The 21,256-nt window shown below is 48.1% G+C and overlaps 1 protein-coding gene across 4 annotated transcripts in view; it reads left to right on the top strand.

Moving 5' to 3' along the window:
• Myh11 (myosin heavy chain 11) overlaps window positions 1-21,256 on the top strand; it is a 100,331-nt gene that overhangs the window by 66,269 nt on the left and 12,806 nt on the right. For all 4 annotated transcript variants that reach the window (XM_005350355.2, XM_005350354.2, XM_005350357.2 and 1 more), the window contains 22 exons: window positions 426-619; window positions 3,209-3,330; window positions 3,427-3,496; window positions 3,660-3,820; window positions 5,319-5,427; window positions 6,043-6,174; window positions 6,279-6,485; window positions 7,553-7,690; window positions 8,320-8,443; window positions 9,857-10,028; window positions 11,338-11,550; window positions 12,592-12,736; window positions 14,202-14,408; window positions 14,935-15,039; window positions 15,120-15,272; window positions 15,480-15,728; window positions 17,849-18,061; window positions 18,273-18,485; window positions 18,721-18,882; window positions 19,153-19,281; window positions 19,473-19,561; window positions 20,365-20,488. In XM_005350355.2, coding sequence (XP_005350412.1) covers window positions 426-619; window positions 3,209-3,330; window positions 3,427-3,496; window positions 3,660-3,820; window positions 5,319-5,427; window positions 6,043-6,174; window positions 6,279-6,485; window positions 7,553-7,690; window positions 8,320-8,443; window positions 9,857-10,028; window positions 11,338-11,550; window positions 12,592-12,736; window positions 14,202-14,408; window positions 14,935-15,039; window positions 15,120-15,272; window positions 15,480-15,728; window positions 17,849-18,061; window positions 18,273-18,485; window positions 18,721-18,882; window positions 19,153-19,281; window positions 19,473-19,561; window positions 20,365-20,488 — 3,431 coding nt within the window. The remainder of the gene's footprint in view (window positions 1-425; window positions 620-3,208; window positions 3,331-3,426; window positions 3,497-3,659; window positions 3,821-5,318; window positions 5,428-6,042; window positions 6,175-6,278; window positions 6,486-7,552; window positions 7,691-8,319; window positions 8,444-9,856; window positions 10,029-11,337; window positions 11,551-12,591; window positions 12,737-14,201; window positions 14,409-14,934; window positions 15,040-15,119; window positions 15,273-15,479; window positions 15,729-17,848; window positions 18,062-18,272; window positions 18,486-18,720; window positions 18,883-19,152; window positions 19,282-19,472; window positions 19,562-20,364; window positions 20,489-21,256) is intronic.

Below are 21,256 nucleotides of genomic sequence, written 5' to 3'. Positions count from 1 at the left end.
ATAATAAATAAATAAATAAATAAATAAATAAATAAATAAATAAATAAATAAGATGCTGCTATTGCTGCCATTGCAGAAAAGGGAACTGAAGCACAACATGGTCCAGGGCCAGGCTACCCAGTGAGTTAGCACCAAGAACGAAACTGACTCCTTAGGTCTCTGTGATCCTTGAGAGGACACTGGTTCATCTGCCACTCAGGTGCTCTCAAGGATGTCCAAATTGACACTACTTCAAGGCCCTTACCTCAGCTAGAGGTGGAGACACCTGACCATCACAGAGAAAAATGGGAACGGTACCCCCAGATGTGGTCTAGGAACACCTCCCTCGACCACCATCTTCACAGTCTCGTCATCTGGTTTGTGACAAGAGTGTAGGACTCCTGAAGTGGCCCAGAGACTGATATCATCCTTCATGTACCCCACAGTGGACCGCATTGTGGGCCTGGACCAGATGGCCAAGATGACCGAGAGCTCACTGCCTAGTGCCTCCAAGACTAAGAAAGGCATGTTCCGCACTGTGGGCCAGCTCTACAAAGAACAGCTAGGGAAGCTGATGACTACGTTGCACAACACCACGCCTAACTTTGTGCGCTGCATCATCCCCAATCACGAGAAGAGGGTGAGGTACCCCCCAGCCTGGAGCTCCTGCCCACGAGGTAGTGTTGGAGGACTGCAGAGAGGCACCCGGGAGGCAACAAGGCAGACTAACGAGGTGGAGGGGCAGAAAAAGAGGTGTGACCTTGGTCCCTGTCCTGAGCAGCCTCAAGGACAGTGGACAGTTTGTCTGGATTTGGGGCCTACTCCCCATGCCTAAAAGCAACAGAAATCAAGGAAGGAAGGAAGGGACTCTTTCCAGAGACTGTTCATCTAGGTAGTGGCATGGGGTGTGAGGCCATCAACCCTTCCATTCTTCTAGAAAACACTTGCCAAGCTGCTATTTGTGACTGACACTTAGGATGCAGTGCTGGAGAAATCACTGGGTACACATTTGCTTGTCACAAGTGGAAGGGGATTGCTATAGCATCCAGTACAGAGAGGCGAGGAAGGCTGCTGGACATCTCATTATGTGCCCCATTTCTCCCCAAAATATCAGGAGCCCAGGGACCTTAACACACAGGCTAGAATCACAATGGTAAATTAGGAAAACAACAAAAAACTGGAGTATCTACCTCTGCAAGAACTTTAAGAATGGATAGATGGGTTGGGGAGATGGCTCAATGGGTAAAGGCTCTTGATGTCAATCAAGGCTAATAACCTGAGTTCCGTCCCTGGGACCCACATAGTAGAAGGGAAAAACTGACTGCTACAGGATTTCCCCTGACCTCCGCATATGCACTGTGGCACACTTGTGCCCACACCAATCCCACATACACACATATACACAATAAATATAAATAAATAAATGTCATTTTAAAAGACATGGGTAGACATCAACTTGGTGACGTGCATAGTGAGGTATGGGTGTGTCTGGAGGCCTTTAGGTCAAGGACTGGGGGTAAGAAAATGAGTCTAGGCAAGAAAACTATAGCTAGCTCATTTTGTATTGTTTTTGTTTTGTGTGCATGTACACATACACAGTGTACTGTAGAGTCAGAAGACAAGCTCTGGTGTTGGTCCTTAGGCACCTTCCATTTCCATGTGGGACAGCTTTCTCATTGGCCTGAAGCTTTACCACACAGGACAGTTTAGCTGGCCTACTAGCTTTTTGAAATCCTCTATCCCTGCCTTCCTTCTTACAATTCTAGAATTACAGGCACATGGCATTATGCTTGGCTTTACATGGGTCCTGAGGATTTGAACTCAGGGCCTCATGCTTATAGTGGTCACTTTATGGAATGAGCCATCGTCCAGCCCCCTTGTTTCTTATTGACATGAGGTAGGGATGGGACTGGACTGGATTATGGAGTTCCTTTTGTGATGGCCTCCTGTCTATAGGAAGCCACTGAAGGAGTTTACACAGTAGGTCATGATCAAAATTATGTTTTAGACCAAATGGGAAGCTAGGAGGAATGAGCAGGACTGGGGGAGATGACCGAGTTGGAAGGTGCTGCAGTTGTCTGGGTAAAAGACACAGACAATGGCATACGAATGTAGGTTGGGAGAGATGCTTGCCACACAAGTATGACTTGGAACCCCAGAAGCTCACATAAATACTAGGTGGGTATGGTGGCCTGCTTGTAATTTTAATCTCCAAAGACAGAGACAAGGAATTTCCAAAACAATTCAGCTAAGAGACTAGCAGGACTGGTCCAACTTTGAGTTTGGATGAATGAGTCAATGAGTACAGTGGAAGATTTCTGACACCAACTTTCGGCCTCCAAATGAATACACACACATGAGTATACACATTTCACATGTGTACAAATCACATACACAGGCGCATACACACATACACCACACATGTCCACACATGTATGCTCTCATAGGCATGCAAGAACATAATATATACTAATACACTACAACTCCTTTTTTGGGGGAGGGTTGGTTCTTCAATAGAGGATTTCTCTGTGTAGCTTTAAAGCCTTTCCTAGAACTTGCCCTGTAGACCAAGCTGGCCTCTAACTCATAGAGATCTGCTGTCTCTGTCTCCCGAGGTTTTTTTTTTTTTTAAAGAAACTTATTGGACTCACTTATAAGTGGCTTTTAGACATAAATCAAAGAAAAAAAAAACAGCCTATAATTCACAACCCCAGAGAACCTAGACAACAAAGAAGACCCTAAGAGACATACAAAGATCTAATCTACATGAGAAGTAGAAAGAGACAAGATCTCCTGAGTAAATTGGGAGCATGGGGACCATAGGAGAGGGTAGAGGGGGAGGGGAGAGGAAGGGAGGGAAGCAGAGAAAAATGTAGAGCTCAGTAAAATCAATTTTAAAAAGTGGAAAATTTTTAAAAAGGAAAAAAGAAAATTACTGGGAGAGACTTGGGAGGTAAGAGCTATGGATTAGCAAAGACCAGGAGTGAGGGAGAGGATAGTAAAGGGGAAACAGACCCAGTTTCTAGCCAGGGGTGCTAGCACCACCAAGTACAATGGGGATTATGGAACAAATAATGCCAAAGAAAATATAAAGACCCAGAGATGGCAACAGGGGACATTGTACCTCAGCTAAACGCTGTGAAGACCCCACAGACCTCAGGTTAGTTTTCTGGCCCTGGTGTCTGGACCTTGCTGCTCGAGTGGTCACTGGCCTCTTCCACTTCCATAGTCTGGCAAGTTGGACGCATTTCTGGTGCTGGAGCAGCTGCGGTGTAATGGCGTGTTGGAGGGCATCCGCATCTGCCGTCAGGGCTTCCCCAACAGGATTGTCTTCCAAGAGTTCCGGCAACGGTGAGCCTGCTGTGGTTGGTGGGGCAGTGGGGAGCAAGCCCTGAAGAAAGCATGAATCATGGAGATGAGTGTGTAACTTCTGTCCTGTGTTTTAAGCTATGAGATCCTGGCAGCGAACGCCATCCCCAAAGGCTTTATGGATGGAAAGCAAGCTTGCATTCTCATGGTGAGTTTAACCTTGGGACCCTCCCCAGACATCCAATTGTGACCTCCCAGCTCTGAGTCATATTTCCAGTTGCTGATCTGGGTAGAATGGTTCCTAAATACATGGCACCACTGAACAAACAGAACAGTTGAAAATAGCAGCCTTTCTCTTTCTCTCTCCTCAGATCAAAGCCCTGGAACTTGACCCCAACCTGTACAGGATTGGGCAGAGCAAAATCTTCTTCCGAACGGGAGTCCTGGCCCACCTGGAGGAGGAACGAGACCTGAAGATTACTGATGTGATCATGGCCTTCCAGGCGATGTGTCGTGGCTACCTGGCCAGAAAGTAAATACAATTTCCTGTATCCTAAAGCTTTCCCCAAATTCAGAGTAGAAACCTAAAGTCCAGAGAAGGGGATTTCCAGCTTTGTACTGGGATTCCCCGATTCCAAGAGGCTATCTATTTTAAGACACTCCCATAATCAACAGCTTCTCTCTGAGAGGAAGCAGAAGCTACCAACTGAAATGTGTATGTATGAGGATTATGGTACAGAAAGGGCAGAACAACAGTCAGTGGGTTGAGAGTTTCAGACCTGGGTTCTCATTCTCAATTTCTCATTTTATGTGCTCAGATTTCTCCTGAGTGCAATCATTTCTGCCTCATAAAATTGTTCAAGAGGAGTTAATGAAATATGCTTAGAGAGGGCTTGGAAATGTGGCTGGTTCATTTCAGAAGTCTTAGACTATGAGACCGTATCAGAGGAAAGATTATTTGGTTGTATCTCTAGCCCCATGTTCAAATAAGATTCATAAAGGGAGACACTAGAAGTTGCAATGCTTCATCAGTTCTGCTTGGTGTTGAGATGAAAACTCAAGTTCCTCAAGGAAAGATACCCCCTGCTGGGCATGGTGACCTTTAATCTCAGCACTTGGGAGGCAGAGGCAGGCTGATCTCTGTGAGTGACTGGTCTACAGAGCAAGTTCCAGGACAGCCAGGGCAGCACAGAGAAACCATGTCTGAAAAGAAAGAAAAGGAAGGAAGGAAAGAAGGAAGGAGGGAGGGAGGGAGGGAGGAGAGGAAGGAAGGAAGGAAGGAAGGGAGGGAGGGAGGGAGGAAGGAGGGAGGAAGGGAGGGAAGGAAACAACCTAGAGCGATCTTTCAGGTGCTAAAGACTGGAATGTGGGCTATTATCAGGTATAGTCCAAACCACATCTGCAGAGCCTTGATTGTGTCAGAGAGACTCAATATGGTTACGTCCAGATACTGGGGAGCCCTTAGTGCAACAGCAGCCCTAATTTATTAAATATTATCATTAAATTATCTGTTGCCATTGTTCCTGTTCCCAAAATAATTGGTACTCTTAATAATTGGTGTTCTTATATGTACCCACAGCCCACAAGGCTCCTAACATGGCAGAATGGGTTTGTTGTCATCATTCTGTAGTTTTTCAAACTCAGAAGCTCCTAAGAAACATAGTGCTGGTTTGGTATTAAGGTTTGAGAATTCTGAAATACTACCAAGGAATAAAGAAGTCTGTCAGAACTCAGTGGGCACAGGTAGGGTGTGAAGAATCCTTGTAGAAACAGAGCATAGGAATTTTCCTTAGATATCATTTCTAGCCTTGATTCAGAGGCATTTGTGAGCCTGAAGTTTCCCTTACCTACTGAGAAAGGCTCTGGGAGCCAGCTTAAGTGGCTTGATCAGATAATATGCTGGTTAATATTCTGATTATATTCTGATGCTCAGAAAGATCGGCTGGAGCAAACGGGGGTGTCCTATACAGGGAATGATGCCGTGAACCATGAGGGAAGCAATTCACGGCTCCCTGCCTTCCTCTGCACAGGGCCTTCATAAAGAGGCAGCAACAGTTGACAGCCATGAAGGTGATCCAGAGGAACTGTGCTGCCTACCTCAAGCTCCGCAACTGGCAATGGTGGAGGCTCTTCACGAAAGTGAGTGATTGACTCTGCACCTTTCCAGAAGCCACCTGACCTCCTTCAGTTTCCCAGCCCCAAGCCCTACTGGGGTCTCTAGAGATGGGGATGGGAGGTGATCCAAAGTGACTCTGGAATTGGAGGTCTGAAGTCAGGCCTCACATGCAGGTCTGTAAGGTTTGTAGGTGACAGCCATGCACTACTGTGACAGTGACTGTGACAGGAAAACAGCAATGCAGGATCTTTTTCTTCCAAAGATGCATAACTATGTCCAACTCCCTTGGCTCTTCTCTCATTTTGTTCTAGTAAATGTATCTAATAAGAGGCCTGGTAGGTAAAGCACACAGCCCTGGGTTCAATCCCCAGGACTACAAAAAACAAACAATGAAAGGTCCCTCATCTTTGAGTTTAAGCTCAGCAATTCTGTCTTGTGGGAGAGGTTCCTAGAAATTGTTCTTAAATGTAAGCCCATACCTCTTGTCTCTACCTACTGATGCCAATAAAAGCTTCCATCCCTGTTTCAACTGCTGATTATGTACCTGACATTGCCCAGTGTTACCTAGACAAAATCATCTATAGCTGAGAACCAGTCCAATATTTGATGAAAATGGCTCCCTATGTGTATCTATGCAGGTAAAGCCATTGCTCCAGGTGACACGGCAGGAGGAGGAGATGCAGGCCAAGGAGGAGGAGATGCAGAAGATCAAGGAGCGGCAGCAGAAGGCAGAGACTGAGCTAAAGGAGCTGGAGCAGAAGCACACACAGGTATAAACAAGTGTACAGTGAGCTGTGAGGGCTGCAGAGCAAGGAGTGAGACTTGGATCCCCTCATGGCCACCTCCTGATCCTGCATCCTAATCCTGCATGCAGCTGGCTGAGGAGAAGAATCTGCTGCAAGAGCAGCTGCAGGCAGAAACAGAGCTGTATGCTGAGGCCGAGGAGATGCGGGTCCGGCTGGCAGCCAAAAAGCAGGAATTGGAAGAGATCCTGCATGAGATGGAGGCCCGCCTGGAGGAAGAGGAGGACCGGGGCCAGCAACTGCAGGCTGAGAGGAAGAAGATGGCTCAGCAGATGCTGGTAAGACATTGCAGGGGCACCTTATGATGGGAACAGATTCACTAGACCCTCGTGAAGGCATCTGATGATACACAGCCCTGATGCTGGACAGGGGAGGCACACACCCTTAGAGAGCAATGGTTATCTGCCCAACACCACAGAGCTAGGGCAGGGATTGAACACAAGTCCCCAGAGCCTGCTCTGTCTCGTGCCTTGTATTCTGTATGCTGACCCCCTTCCAGTTAGCAGCTTGGTGTGAGAATAACACTGTAATGAACAACCTGAACATAGCAGCTTCAAATCTTCCATATTTATCTTAGTAGTCAGCAACTGGGAAGGGGCTCAGTTGAGTGATTCTGACTTATGGCCACTCATGAGGTTAGCAATCAAAGCCGGGCGGTGGTGGCGCATGCCTTTAATCCCAGCACTCGGGAGGCAGAGGCAGGCGGATCTCTGTGAGTTCGAGGCCGGCCTGAACTACAAGAGCTAGTTCCAGGACAGGAACCAAAAAGCTACGGAGAAACCCTGTCTCGAAAAATAAAAAAAATAAAAAAAAATAAAAAAAATAAAAAGCAATCAGTCATCTGAAGGCTTAAACAGGCTAAAAGATCAATTCCTTTGTGGCCTATTCTCATGGCTGTTAGCGGGAGGTGCCAATTCCTTAGCCACATCATGGGGGCTGCTTGGGCTTTCTCCTGTCATGGCTGTGGACTGCCCCCAGAAGAAGGAGGGAGGAAGCCATGATGCCTTCCATGGCCCAGGCTTCTGAGGTTACAGTCTAGCACTTCCTTCCAATTGTGCTGAGAATTCTCAGCACCCCTGCCGCTCCCACACACACACACACACACACACACTCGTGGGGCCTAATTGCTTGCCTCTGGAAGGAATGACAGAAAGAATGTCTGGAGTATGGTACTGACACGCCAGTAAAGACATGTCACCAACACTGAGCAAGGCAGAGTAGCCTACATGGGTGTCCATCTCCTCCTTTCTGGAGGAGACAGCAGCATGTGGGAATCTTCGACCCAGATCTCCTCTAGTGACTTTGTTCCAGCAAGGCTGTGATGCTTGTCTCTCTCCCAACCAAGGACCTGGAGGAGCAGCTGGAGGAGGAGGAGGCTGCCAGGCAGAAACTACAGCTTGAGAAGGTCACAGCTGAGGCCAAGATCAAGAAACTGGAGGATGACATCTTGGTCATGGATGATCAGAACAACAAACTTTCAAAAGTGAGTTAGATGTGCCGGGCTTGCCTGGGACTCACGTCCAGCACCCTATGAGAATGGGGGAGCACTTCAGTTAGTAATTTCAAGATAGCTGACTCCATTAATTCAAACTGGGCATCAGCTAGGCCCCTGTGGGGTAGGGTCTGTGTGGATCAGGGTGCTCATGGAGCAGGAGGCCAGTGTCCTACACTGGGGCTTACACTCTGGCAAGATAGAAGTAATTATTACCACTGTGACCAGGGTCTGAAGATGCTCACCCTGTTAGGAGTGGAATACTAGGGGATCTCCAAGGAGACTTTCTGGAGGAGGGGGCATGAATGTAGCTTGGAAAATAGTTAGGAACAGAAGGCTGATCTGCATTGAAAAGGTTCTGAGGCAGAGCCAAGCTGTCGTGTGGCAGGAATGGGGAAGTCCCTTAGCTGAACACTGAGTATGCAGGACACACTGGTCTAAGGAAGGTAGTGAGCAGCCTGGGAAGTTCCTAAGGAAGTTCTGCCAGCTGGAACTCCTGGTGCCTGTGATTAGGAAGGGGGTTCTTTTTAAACTGTTCATATAGAAGCTGCCAGAAATAAAACAGATCATGTAGGGAAACTAAAACCATGGTAATGATTGTTTTCCCCTTGGCCCCAAAGGAACGAAAACTCCTAGAAGAGAGGGTCAGCGACTTGACAACCAATCTAGCAGAAGAGGAAGAAAAAGCTAAAAACCTCACAAAGCTGAAGAGCAAGCATGAGTCCATGATCTCAGAACTAGAGGGTGAGTGGACAAATAGTGGAACCAGAAGTTAAGTGAAATGAAACTGTACTCAAAGACACATATTTTGTCTAGATTTTAATATTTTATTTGATGTTTTTATTATTTTATTTTCCATTTTCTTTAAAAATTTATTACTTATTGATTGAGTGTGTATATATGTCATATATATGTGTAGTGTGTGTGGTCCTGCATGTCACAGCATGCACATGGAAGTCACAGACAGTTTTGTAGAATTGGTTCTTTCCTTCTGTTGTACAGCTCCTGGGGATTGAACTTAGATTGTTAAACTTGGCTGCAAATGCCTTTACCTGCTGAGTCATCCTGTTGGATTTATTTTACTTTATTTTTGGAGGCAGGTCTCATGTAGCCTAGGCTAGCCTGAAACTTACTATGTAGTCAAAGCTAGCTGTGAGCTGCTGATCCTTCTGATACCTCCCAAATGCTGGTATTACAGGTGTGCCTCTGTGCTGGGCTTATGCAGTGCTGGGAATGGAACCCAAAGTCTTGTGCATGCAAGTGTAGAGTTTTGATTTTAAATGAGTGCATAGGCATAGCACACAAAGGTTGAAGGGGGTCTATAGAAAGGAAGGGGTATTAAGGTAGGGCAGGTGGCTGGACAAGACAGGGCGATGGGGAGAGAAAAAAAGGAAAATGTGTTTGCTCTCATATGGAATCAGGTTTTAAAAAAGAAAAACCATAAAAGCAGAAAGAGGAACTGTTTGAATAAAGAAAGGGGACCAGAAGGAGAGGGGAGGAGGGACAAGAGAGTAATTGAGGTAAATACAAGCAAAGTCCCACCATGTGTGTCTATGAAATGGCCTCTTAAAATCCACTATTCTACAGAGCCACTTTAAAAACTATTGCACAGGGACTGGAGAGATGGCCTAGATTTCTCCAGTGCTAAATCATGAGGACAGAGTTTGGCTCTAGACCCACAGTAGGTGGCTCACAGATGCTGTAACTCCAGCTACATGGGTTCCAGCAGCCTCTTCTGCCCTCCAAATGCCTCACACACAGGTGCACACACACTTGCACAGATACCCCCACACAGAGATACTCACACGTGAACACGGACAGCCATACACACATACACACAGAGAGAGCTACACATGGACACAGACACTCATACTCACACACACAGAGATAAAATAAATATTTTTTTTAAAAAACTAATAAACCAGAAAAATCAGAAAGGAACCTTTAGAAAGACAGATTATCATGGGAAAGATGCTATCTGGGCTCCACACTGTGTGAGACGGGGGGGGGGGGGGGGGGGGTGTCTTTCCCCAGGTTTGATACTCCCTTCACCCGAGAAGGGTCTAGGGCAGAATGAGCAATGTCCACAGCCCAGGCAGAAAGGCATAGGCCTCTTCCTGGTGTCCCCCTGCTGAAGTAGCCCTGGCTCTCTTGCAGTGAAGCTGAAGAAAGAGGAGAAGAGCCGGCAAGAGCTGGAGAAACTAAAGAGGAAGCTGGAGGGTGAGGCCAGTGATTACCACGAGCAGATCGCGGACCTGCAGGCGCAGATTGCGGAGCTCAAGATGCAGCTAGCAAAGAAAGAGGAGGAGCTGCAAGCAGCCCTGGCCAGGTGCAGGGTGTGTGTGTGTGTGTGTGTGTGTGTGTGTGTGTGTGTGTGTGTCCAGAGACCCTCTGGTTTTTGAGGTGGCTTCAGGCCCTTGGGATGGATGTTGTCTCTCAGACCAGGTCTCCTCAAGCCTTTTCAACTATGCTCTCACCCCTAAACCTCACATTTGACTTCTCTTTTCGCCATTCCAATGGGATTGCAGCACCTGGGGTGCCCAAAATTTGTCATCTGAGGCTTTCATCCTCCCCATCCTACCCTCTGTGCAGGCGGCTTCCCCCAGCTTCTGGCCACACAGCCTGGGTCACCTGCCCTCCTACTCCCTCTGTTCTTCCTTTATCCTGGCATTTGACTGGCTTCAGGCTGAGCATATGGCAGCAGCAAACGACAATCTGTGTAGTGTGTTGTGCATTCAGTTCATTTCCAGAAGCACCTTGGACACAACTACTGTACCACACTTACACTCACTTCTCTGGGGACACAACTACCTGCCCACACTGCTTGTAAAAGGCAGAGCTGGGGCTCGAACCCCAGGCTTTTTGATTAGTCTCCGGATCATCTCTCTTTTCTAACTTGGAGTGCATGGCAGAACTTGGGTAACTAATGAAAAATGTGACTCCAGTGTATTAGTCTGTGCTGGAGCAGTAGCCTGTTTCCCGAAAGACCCTGACCTCTTTGGGAGCCACTGGGCTGTACGCACATCAGAGTACCTGCCTGACCCTTATCCTGGGCCTTCCCATTCATCATAGTCAAGTTCGACAGCACAGCTGAATGTGATGGTGTATACATGTAATCCTAATACTCAGGAGACTGAAGCAGGAGGATCACAGCTTTTTGGACAGCCTGGATTCCATAAGCCAGTTTTTGTCTTAGAAATAAAGAGTTGTTTACCATGCAACAGGACCAGAGCTCAGCGCTAGGCCTCCAGAAGGATCTATTATGAGCATAGGGATAGATTTTATTGATGGAGGATGTAAAGTACAAGGGGCCTCTTTCATAGGGATGGGTTCTATTCCCTGCGGGATCAGGGCTTAAACAATGCTCAGGATATTGGGCAATTCAGGTAGAGGCTGGGTCCTATTGGAAGAGCAAAGAACCACCAGGTTGGTGAACTACTTTTCACTGCTTCATTTCAGGTGATTAGGCGCCGTTCATTTCCTTCCATTGAAGGAAATAGGCCCATGGGATTGACACTGCTTTCTTTAAGCTGAGCCTCCTACACTTTGAGACACAGGAGCCAACCCCAGAACAGTTTTTGGTGGCATTGGATAGCCTTGGTTGTGGGGTCTTAATCTGGGTTCTCCATCCCGGGCAGGCTTGATGAAGAGATTGCCCAGAAAAATAATGCCCTAAAGAAGATTCGAGAGCTGGAGGGCCATGTCTCAGACCTACAGGAGGACTTGGACTCAGAGCGAGCTGCCAGGAACAAGGCTGAGAAGCAGAAGCGAGACCTGGGGGAGGAGCTGGAAGCCCTGAAGACGGAGCTGGAGGATACACTGGACAGCACAGCCACACAACAGGAGCTCCGGTACGGGGCTGGGCCCCAGAGGCTGTGGGCTCCGAGCAAACCTGTTTGTGTCTAGAACATGAGTATGTTTAGTTTTATCTGCAAGAGAGCAGTAGTGCAGAATTGAAGAACAACTTTAAAATGATAGAACAGATGTCAAAAGGAAATTTCTTCCAGTTCCACCCATAGTTAGGGTTTTTAAGTAATTTCTTTCACTGTATGTGTGCATGTGTATATGTTTTATGTTAAATTTTAAAAATAATATTCATTATATTGGTCTCCTATTTAAGATTCACTACAAGTAAATAGAGGAAACAAACCATATTCCAGACAATATTCTGTCTCTGTGAACATAGGATATCTATTCATTTAATGAGCATGTCCTATGGTAGGGATTCCCCACACTTTGGGTTTTATATGTGTACAAAGGTTAGTCCCACCTTTTGTTTCCCTCCCTGGCTAGAGATGCAGAAAAACCCAGAGCAGTGGCTAAAACTCCAGGTCAGGCTGGGCTTCATCTTGTAGCTCTGTCACATGGTAGTTGTGACCCTGTGGGAAATGACACCACTGCTTTGTAGAGTTTCTGTGAGAATGAAATGCTGTGTATAGAAAAATCATGTCCAGCTGGGCCTGGTGGTTCATGCTTATAATCTTAGTACTCAGAAGTAGAGGCAGAAGGATTGTGAATTTGAGACCAGCCTAGGCTATGTAGTGAGTGAAATTCTACTTCAAGGAAAAAAAAAATCTTAGCTCAGGACCTGGCATACAGTAAGTGCATACTAAGTGCTGTAAATATTTCCAAGAAGTGTAAATATTTAAGGGACATACTCTTACTTATATTTTCTATGCTGGTCTGCCAGCCTTAAGAGGTTCTGCCAGCAACTAAAATGCTCCCCATTGCACAGCTAATGCAACACTGCAGGGTAGCGAGGTTAGACAAGTCACTCTGGCTCACACGGTGAAGGAGAACTTCAGCTCTGAGTACCAGGAGACCTCTTGTCTCCTTGCACAGTATTGTCACAGGCAAACCTGAGTGTGATCCACTGTGTTCTTTTCCCCTAGAGCCAAGAGGGAACAGGAGGTGACAGTGCTGAAGAAGGCCCTGGATGAGGAGACACGTTCGCATGAGGCCCAGGTCCAGGAGATGAGGCAGAAGCACACACAAGCTATGGAGGAACTCACGGAGCAGCTGGAGCAGTTCAAAAGGGTGTGTGCTCAGGAAACACCCCAGAAACCACATCAGGACAGCTGATGTCACCTATTCTTGTCTAGAACTTTGAATCTTGAAATGTTCCTAAAACCCAAAAGTTTCTGTGCACAACAAGTGAAAAACTCTACCCTAGACCTCATGAGTTGGGCCATAATCAGAATGCAGGTGTGCCAAGATACTTGATATAAAGATCTTTAGGCTACGTGGACATAGTCTGTGAGAAGTAGGCAAATCACGTTCAGCCTGAGCCATCCCCCAAGGTGCCTCTCTATGTACAGATACAAATATCCTACAACCCAAAAAGCTATGAGATTTGTGATTCTCAGATTTAGAGAAATTGTGCAGCCCAGATATGTTGTGGGAGATCTAGAAGCTGGGTGGTTTGCCTGGACTCAGGAGCTGCAAAGCATCCTCCTCACTAGCTGAAGTCCCCTCCTGTTTCCTGCTTTTAACACTTCCTTAGGTGACCCACATATGTACGGGAGCTGGCTGGTAAAATAAATTGATCACACAGATAGCAGGGAGATCAGACAATCTATGATAGATAACAGGCAGTCAGAGTCAAGTGGAGTGGGCCTGCCCCACTAACAGAGCAGGCACTGCTACGTGGACTGGTTTTTGCCTTGAGGGAAGGTAAGGCCAGGTCTTTACTTTGCTTTTTGGGAGTCAGAATTATTGAAATATGTAAACAAGCTCCCTACACCCCACACTTTTCTTATTTTTAGATAGGGTCTCATTCTATACCCCAGGCTGTCTTGAAACTCATGATAATCCACCTGCTTCAGTTGGAGTGCTGGGATTATGGGCATAAACCACCATGGCCTGCCCTCCTTTCTTTCTCTACCCTCTGTATCTTCTTTGGAGACAGGGTCTTATTAGACAACTCTAGTCTCACATCCAGGGTTTGCCTCCTGAGTGCTGGGATTACAGGTGTGTGCTACCACACCTGGCTAAACTCACCAATTTTTATTTTGTTTTTTTTTTTTTCTTTTGAGACAGGATTTCTTGGGTAGGCTTGGCTGTCCTCAAACTCTCTCTGTAGAGCAGGCTGGCCTTGAACTCACAGAGACAAACCTTTGCCTCTCAAGTGCTGGGATTAAAGGCGTGCGCCATCACCCACCCAGTTTAAATTCACCAACTTTACGTGTACCTTTCAACACATTTTGACAAGTGTGGCCATCTGAATAAAGAGTCCCACAGTCAGAAGATAGAACATGAAGTTGTTAAAAAAAAAAAAAAGAACTTGGAATTCATATTTTCCTGGGAAATGTCCTAAAATTTGGTAACCCACACTGAGCAGGCCTGAAGGACATGAAAACAGTTGATGGGGTTAGGGTTAAGAAACAGGAAGCCCAGAAGCACTATAGAAGTTCTATGCTCCCTTTGCCCCTTCCCTTGGATGAGATGGACTAGAAAGAGGGACAGAGAGGACAAGTTCACCTCTCTCTGCTTCCCTCGGCAGGCCAAGGCAAATCTAGACAAAAACAAGCAGACATTGGAGAAAGAGAATGCTGAGCTGGCCGGGGAGCTGCGTGTCCTGGGCCAGGCAAAGCAGGAGGTGGAGCACAAGAAGAAGAAGCTGGAGGTGCAACTGCAGGAGGTGCTATCCAAGTGCAGCGACGGGGAGCGTGCCCGAGCAGAGCTCAATGACAAGGTTCACAAGCTACAGGTGAGGCCAGCACCCCAGGCTGCGGCTGTCCAGCCTCCCAAGTCCCTGTGGCTGCCAGCAAGTTGGCTTCCTCGAGGTGCATCCTTGCATTCCCTTGTGTGAATTCTTCTTGTCAAAACCTCATGTTCTGTGGCTCCTTCTGGAACCCATCAGCTACAAGTTGGGAATCCTGGCCCTAGAACTCTGCAGTTCTAAGATCCTACCAGAGCACCATTGTATTGACTGGGTCCAGGTAGGATCCACCTTATTGGATTCCAAATCCCCACCAAAGCTGGCAGAGATGAGCTGCATATCTGAGAGTCCCAGTGTTGAAAGTCAGTACTGATTTGTCCACTCGTTAGCACTGGGGAGGAAAATGTAGGGCCTGCTCTCTCCTCCCCACTGCTCCTCCATTACCTTCATGGCCATCACCAAAGAGGTTCTGTGCTCCCTTCCCACAAAGGTGCGTGATGTACTCTGAGTAAGAAGGGCTCTTCTTGTTGTTCTGTGATAAGACTTTCAACTCACCAGTCTCTCACCCCCTCAGAATGAAGTGGAGAGTGTCACAAGCATGCTCAATGATGCAGAGGGCAAGGCCATCAAACTGGCCAAGGATGTGGCGTCCCTCGGATCCCAGCTTCAGGATACTCAAGTGAGTACCTTCTGGGAGACCAGGAGTGCCTACTTCCTTAGGGGCATCCCTGGACCCGCCACGCATGCCTTCCCTTGTAGGAGCTACTACAAGAAGAAACCCGGCAGAAACTCAATGTGTCCACCAAGCTGCGTCAGTTGGAAGATGAGAGGAACAGCCTCCAGGACCAGCTAGATGAGGAGACGGAGGCCAAGCAAAACCTGGAACGCCACGTTTCCACCCTGAACATTCAGGTGTGGACAGCATGCTGGGGCCTACCATGCATCCTCACCTCTCTTCCTCTCCTCGTTGTGACTCCTCTTCTCTGCGGTCCTTACAGGTCCTCTCTTCTCCTCTGGGTCTGTGTGGTTTGTTTGCTCACTAGCTCTCTCTGCTATTGGATCTCCTCAGTGAGGAGAAAGAAAGTTCCCTTCTCAGAACCCAACTTTTGGCCATTCCAGCTCTCAGACTCTAAGAAGAAGCTGCAGGACTTTGCAAGCACCCTGGAGACCATGGAGGAGGGGAAGAAGAGGTTGCAGAAGGAGATGGAGGGTCTCAACCAGCAGTATGAGGAAAAGGCCGCTGCCTATGACAAACTGGAGAAGACTAAGAACAGGCTTCAGCAGGAGCTGGATGACTTGGTCGTGGACTTGGACAACCAGCGGCAACTGGTATCCAATCTGGAGAAGAAGCAGAAGAAATTTGATCAGGTAGGTCTAAGAGCTCACCGCCCTGTCCTTGAACATGGGGAGAGGTTATTTCTGTGTGGCACTGTGGTGGCACTGGAAGTCTGAATCTCATCTGGACTTTGCTGGAAGCAGTGGAAGGCTATGTTGTCTCATCTTAGGTGACCATGACATATGAGGGTCACTCGGTCAGGGCATGAACACATCGGAATACTTACCACTGAGATTCTTCTAAGTACAAACACTGTAACAGTTGCCCACATACATAGCCACAGGGCTGGTACAAGCCCTAAAAAAACGAGGGTCATTTATCCCATGCACTCAGTGACTACTCAGAAGCACTGCTGTGTGTTATAAGTAGTTCTAAGCATCTGTTCTCCAGAGCACGTCATTTAATTTCCACTTTCTTTGAGGCAGTCTCCTGTTGGCCAGGCTAGTCTTGAACTCACTATGTAGCTTTGGAGCCTGTCCTGGAACTAGCTCTGAAGACCAGGCTGGACTTGAACATACAGAGATCCACCTGCTTCTGCCTCCCACGTGTGGGGATGAAAGGCGTGTGCCACCAATGTGCAGCTAAAATCATCTTTAATAAATATAGGTAACACATAGTAGAGCTGGTATTTAGGAGTTTGGGTCATAACAGGTGCATTTATCAGAACAATGTGAGTGCACACTTAAAGGGTATATGATTTTGAGTTTCTAAACTTCTAATCCTCCTGCCTCCACCTTTGGAGCTCTGGGGTCACTGGTGTGCCATACTCGGTTTTATGCAGTACTGAGGACTGAGCCCAGGGCTTCCTGCATGGTAGGCAAACGTTCTATTCACTAAGGCACAGCCCCTTCCCTCAGAGTGTATACTAGTCAATCCCGCTTTCCCCAAATGCCTCATTAGTGAAAGTTAAGACAATTGTGTAGTCACTGCCAGAATCATCCATTAATACCGTGTTGCATGGCTTTAACCTACTTTTGGGGGCTAAGAGGGAGAGAGGATCTTACTATGCATCCCTGGTTGGCCTGGAACTCACAGTGTAGACGAGGCTGGCCTTAGACTCACAGACATCTGCCTGTCTCTGCCTCCCGGGTTCTCAGATTAAAGGTGTGCGCCACCATACTTAGCTCTGTCCTAGTTATTTTATAATGAAGATCAATCACAACAAACTAACATGTTTAATATTTTGGGTACATTTCAAAGCAGATCACAGACATCTGTGCCTTTCTCCCTTAGCATGTCACATGGCATATTAAAAGATACTCGGGCTGATGTATCTTTTTTGAGTGATGGCTCAACTTGTAAAGTACTTGCTGCCAAGATTCATGACCTAAATTCAGCCCTAAAATCAAATCTACTTGGTGGAAGGAGAGACCAGCTTCCACAAATTGTCCTCTGGTTATCCTGTGGCACGTGTGTGCACGCCCACAAATAAACAAACAAATGTAAATAAATGTTAAAAAAACATTAAAAAATAGTTTTGCAGCCAGACATGGTGGCACAGACCTGAAATTCTGACTCTCAGGAAGATGAAGCAGAGAAACCCTGTCTTGAAAAAACAAAAAGAGAAAAGAAGATGATTTTATATGTGACATGGAGTTGTTTTTACAGATTGTGCTGTGAGTCCAAATGCTCGGAGTTCAGGGGACCGTGCTCCCTGACAGACCTCATTGTGCTGAGCTCATGCAGGACACCCTGCTTTCTCCTTTCCCAGCAGTCACTCTGTCAGTTCTACCCACAGTCTCATTATCCACTAGAGGGCCAGAGGTTCTCACTGCCTTCCCGTCCATATTCTGTGGGGTTTGGTGTCACGGTCTGTAACACACTGCTCTCTCCTCCATCAGATGAGAGTTGTGTTAAGTTGGAACAGAGTCATCTTTGACTTTTCTCCAAGCATGTGCATACATGCTTCAGCATGGTACATGAGTTAACTCTGTAAGAAAGATACTTGTAGTCATGCAACAGAAACATTTATTTTGTCCCCAGGAGCAGGATGTCCTAACCCAATGGGCAGTTTGTTCTAGCAGTGAGAAAGATTATCTTAACTGGCTTACACTTGCACTGGGCACATTCAGTGTGACAGGGCTTCTTCATATCTGGGCTTCAAAGAGCTTCAGGTATACTGAGGATGCCTCTGAGTTTTGTGTTCTTCCAGTTGTTAGCTGAGGAGAAGAACATCTCTTCCAAGTATGCGGATGAGAGGGACCGAGCTGAAGCAGAGGCCAGAGAGAAGGAAACAAAGGCTTTGTCCCTAGCCCGGGCCCTGGAGGAGGCCTTGGAGGCCAAGGAGGAGCTGGAGAGGACCAACAAGATGCTCAAAGCTGAGATGGAAGACCTGGTCAGCTCCAAGGACGACGTGGGCAAGAACGTAAGTGGTGCGGAATCTCACCAGCTAGGTCCTCGGTGAGGTGTATCAGTCTGGTGTGGGCACAGGAGACCAGGAAACAGCCGCTGAGGCTAAGCCATCAGGAATCATGTCAGACCCTAGAGGCCTGGGCCACCACTCTGGTATCATGAGCCTCCATTCTGTGAGGGTGAAGTCTCATCTAAACAAATGCCCTGCCCACTCTGCCTGCCAGGTACATGAACTAGAGAAGTCCAAGCGTGCCTTGGAGACCCAGATGGAAGAGATGAAAACCCAGCTGGAGGAGCTGGAGGATGAGCTGCAGGCCACTGAGGATGCCAAGTTGCGGCTGGAGGTCAACATGCAGGCCCTCAAGGGCCAGTTTGAACGAGATCTCCAGGCTCGAGATGAACAGAATGAGGAGAAGCGGAGGCAGCTACAGCGGCAGGTGAGCCAGCTCTCATCTGTGGCTGGGGACACCTGCATCCTCCATCCCACTTGCTGCCAAGATTCATGACCTAAATTCAGCCCCTAAAACCTACTAGGTAGAGGTAGGTGGACACCCCCAGCAACATACACCACATACAGGGATTGCTCTAAGTCCCTGGGAGCTAAGGGAGCAGCCAAGTGAGCCCCGGCTCTGAGGGGCATCCCTGTAGCCTGTACCTCTCTCCCTGGCTTAGCTGCATGAGTATGAAACAGAACTGGAAGATGAGCGGAAGCAGAGGGCTCTGGCAGCAGCAGCCAAGAAGAAGCTGGAAGGGGACCTGAAAGACCTGGAGCTCCAGGCTGACTCAGCCATCAAAGGGAGGGAGGAAGCCATCAAGCAGCTTCGGAAACTGCAGGTGGGTGGTACTGTGTTCAGGTGCAACCTGCCTCTGTCTGAGGTGCAGGCCGATGACCGACTCTGCCACTAGAGGCGCCATTGCTGGTTCTTGTCCACTCTCCTCAATTCACATGGAGGATTCGGCCCTTGGAGGCCTGGGGCCCAAGCACACATGAGGGACTCACCAACATAAACTGGAAATTCCAAGGGGTTGGCATGCAGAGATAAACATCCTTGTGAGAACCAGGTGAGTGAAAGTGGATCTTGCTTGTCCTGTTGACTCATTCAGGCTCAGATGAAGGACTTCCAGAGAGAGCTGGACGATGCCCGTGCCTCCAGAGATGAGATCTTTGCTACCTCAAAGGAGAACGAGAAGAAAGCCAAGAGCCTGGAGGCAGACCTCATGCAGCTCCAGGAGGTAGAGGCTCCCCCTGCTGGTCACAGCCTCGCATGGAGCTGTGTGGGACTCGCACTGCTCCCCCAGGCCTAGGCACGGATTTCCTTCCCTTGGCTTCCCTCCCACAAAGGGCTCAGAAGGGGAATTGTACTTCAGCTGTGCGGGACAGATGATGGGAGCAAGGTAGCTAGAGCCTCTCTCTCCTGCCTCAGGACCTGGCAGCAGCTGAGAGAGCTCGTAAGCAAGCTGACCTAGAAAAGGAGGAACTGGCTGAGGAGCTGGCTAGCAGCCTGTCGGGAAGGTAAGGCTGCAGGGGAGGCAGTTGGACCTGGGCTAAGAGAGTATCACCAGGGCCCTGACAGGTCAGACCGGGGCTTGGAAAGGCTCTACCTGATGGTCTTTACCTATGGATTTGGGAGTGTGGCATTTCATTCATTCTGGGTGAGTAGTGTCAGGGAAAAAGATAGACGTTGTTCCTACCCCATTCTGGCTTTGCTTGTGCTGGTTGGGGTATGAATCCTGGCCCACCACTTCCTAGCAGGTTACATCTAATTTTGCTCTGCTGTGGCTCAAATATTCAAGAGGCCATTTAAAGGAGAAAGGACTTATTTTGGTCCAGGTTTCAGAGGATTCAGTCCAAGGTCTTCCATTCTGCTGATTCTGGACTCAGACTAGTGAAGAACACCATGGCACAGGAGCCTGTTAAAGAGGCTGTGCCCCTTTTGTGGCAGACAGGAAAAGGGCATGGATTCCCCAAGGTCACTCACCTACCCTATTCCCCTGTGACCAACTTCCCCCAACTAGCCTCCACTTCCAACTTCTTAACATCCAGGAATTCCATCATGTTCTGAATCCATCAAGGAATTAACCCATTTATTAAGCCTCAGAATCTAGTCACTTATCTGAGGCCACCAGTTGATAACCAAGTGCATGAGTTTGTGAGGGACATTTCATATTCAAACCATGACACAAGGTAATCTCGGATGACTTCAGACTACCCTGAGCTTGAAGTTAGAGAATGAGGGCCACCGGAGAGCACTTTCCAGGGAGAGTCCTATGACTGAGTGCGCCCGTGGGTCCCCAAGGCAGCTGCGTTCCCCTCAGGAATACTCTGCAGGATGAGAAGCGTCGCCTGGAGACGAGGATTGCACAGCTGGAGGAGGAGCTGGAGGAAGAGCAGGGCAACATGGAAGCCATGAGTGACAGGGTCCGCAAGGCCACTTTGCAGGTAGGCAATACTAAGGTTAGGGTAAGCGGAAAGGGAGGGAAAACTCCTCAGGCCATCTATGTTAGGACACTGGGCTCAGTAAGCAACCTGTCCCTGGCTGGTGCCCTACCTATTTAGTTCTGGGTGGCTGCTTCTGCCCTACACAAAACACATACACTGGACACTCAGCCACTAGACTCAAAATAGCAGATCACTTCTGGGCTACAGTGAGGCAAAACTGCTTGGCCACATTCCCCACACAGGAACAAAGTTGATCACTAAATGAAAAAATGCCCTACAGCTGGATCTCATGGCTTTTCCTTACCTGAGGCTCCTTCCTCTGATGACTCTAACTTGTGTCAAGTTCACCCACAAAACCAGCCAGTGTATTCCTTGTCCACTAGTATCATGCCTGCACTGTCTGCTCTCTTCAGAAATCTCTGAACAGACCCGCGGGGTCATATCTAGTTCCCTACACTACATGGCCACGGTGAACGCTGCTGCTGTTTTCCCTCACTGTTCTTTGCCCAGTCCCTAGAGTCCTTGGTGCCTCTGTGGAGTGGAGGCTTCCTGAGCATCCCTATGCGATGCGTGCCTGGACCATCCTGCAGCCCATCAGTGTCTGGGCTAGGGAGCATTGGCGGAACTGAACAGAAGGCCCCTGATTCAGTCTAGGTGACACAGGAGGCTTCTGAGCTGAGTCTTGGGGGGGGGGGGCGACGAGGAATAGAGTGGATGGAGAGAGAATGCAGGTTCACCATGGCTCTGATACCCACCCCAGCTCGAGGA

The sequence above is a fragment of the Microtus ochrogaster genome, chromosome 7, assembly GCF_000317375.1.
Source record: "Microtus ochrogaster isolate Prairie Vole_2 chromosome 7, MicOch1.0, whole genome shotgun sequence".
In the NCBI taxonomy this organism is placed as follows: domain Eukaryota; kingdom Metazoa; phylum Chordata; class Mammalia; order Rodentia; family Cricetidae; genus Microtus; species Microtus ochrogaster.
Note: the sequence above shows the minus strand (reverse complement) of the source record. Positions and strands in the feature narration are given on the sequence as shown.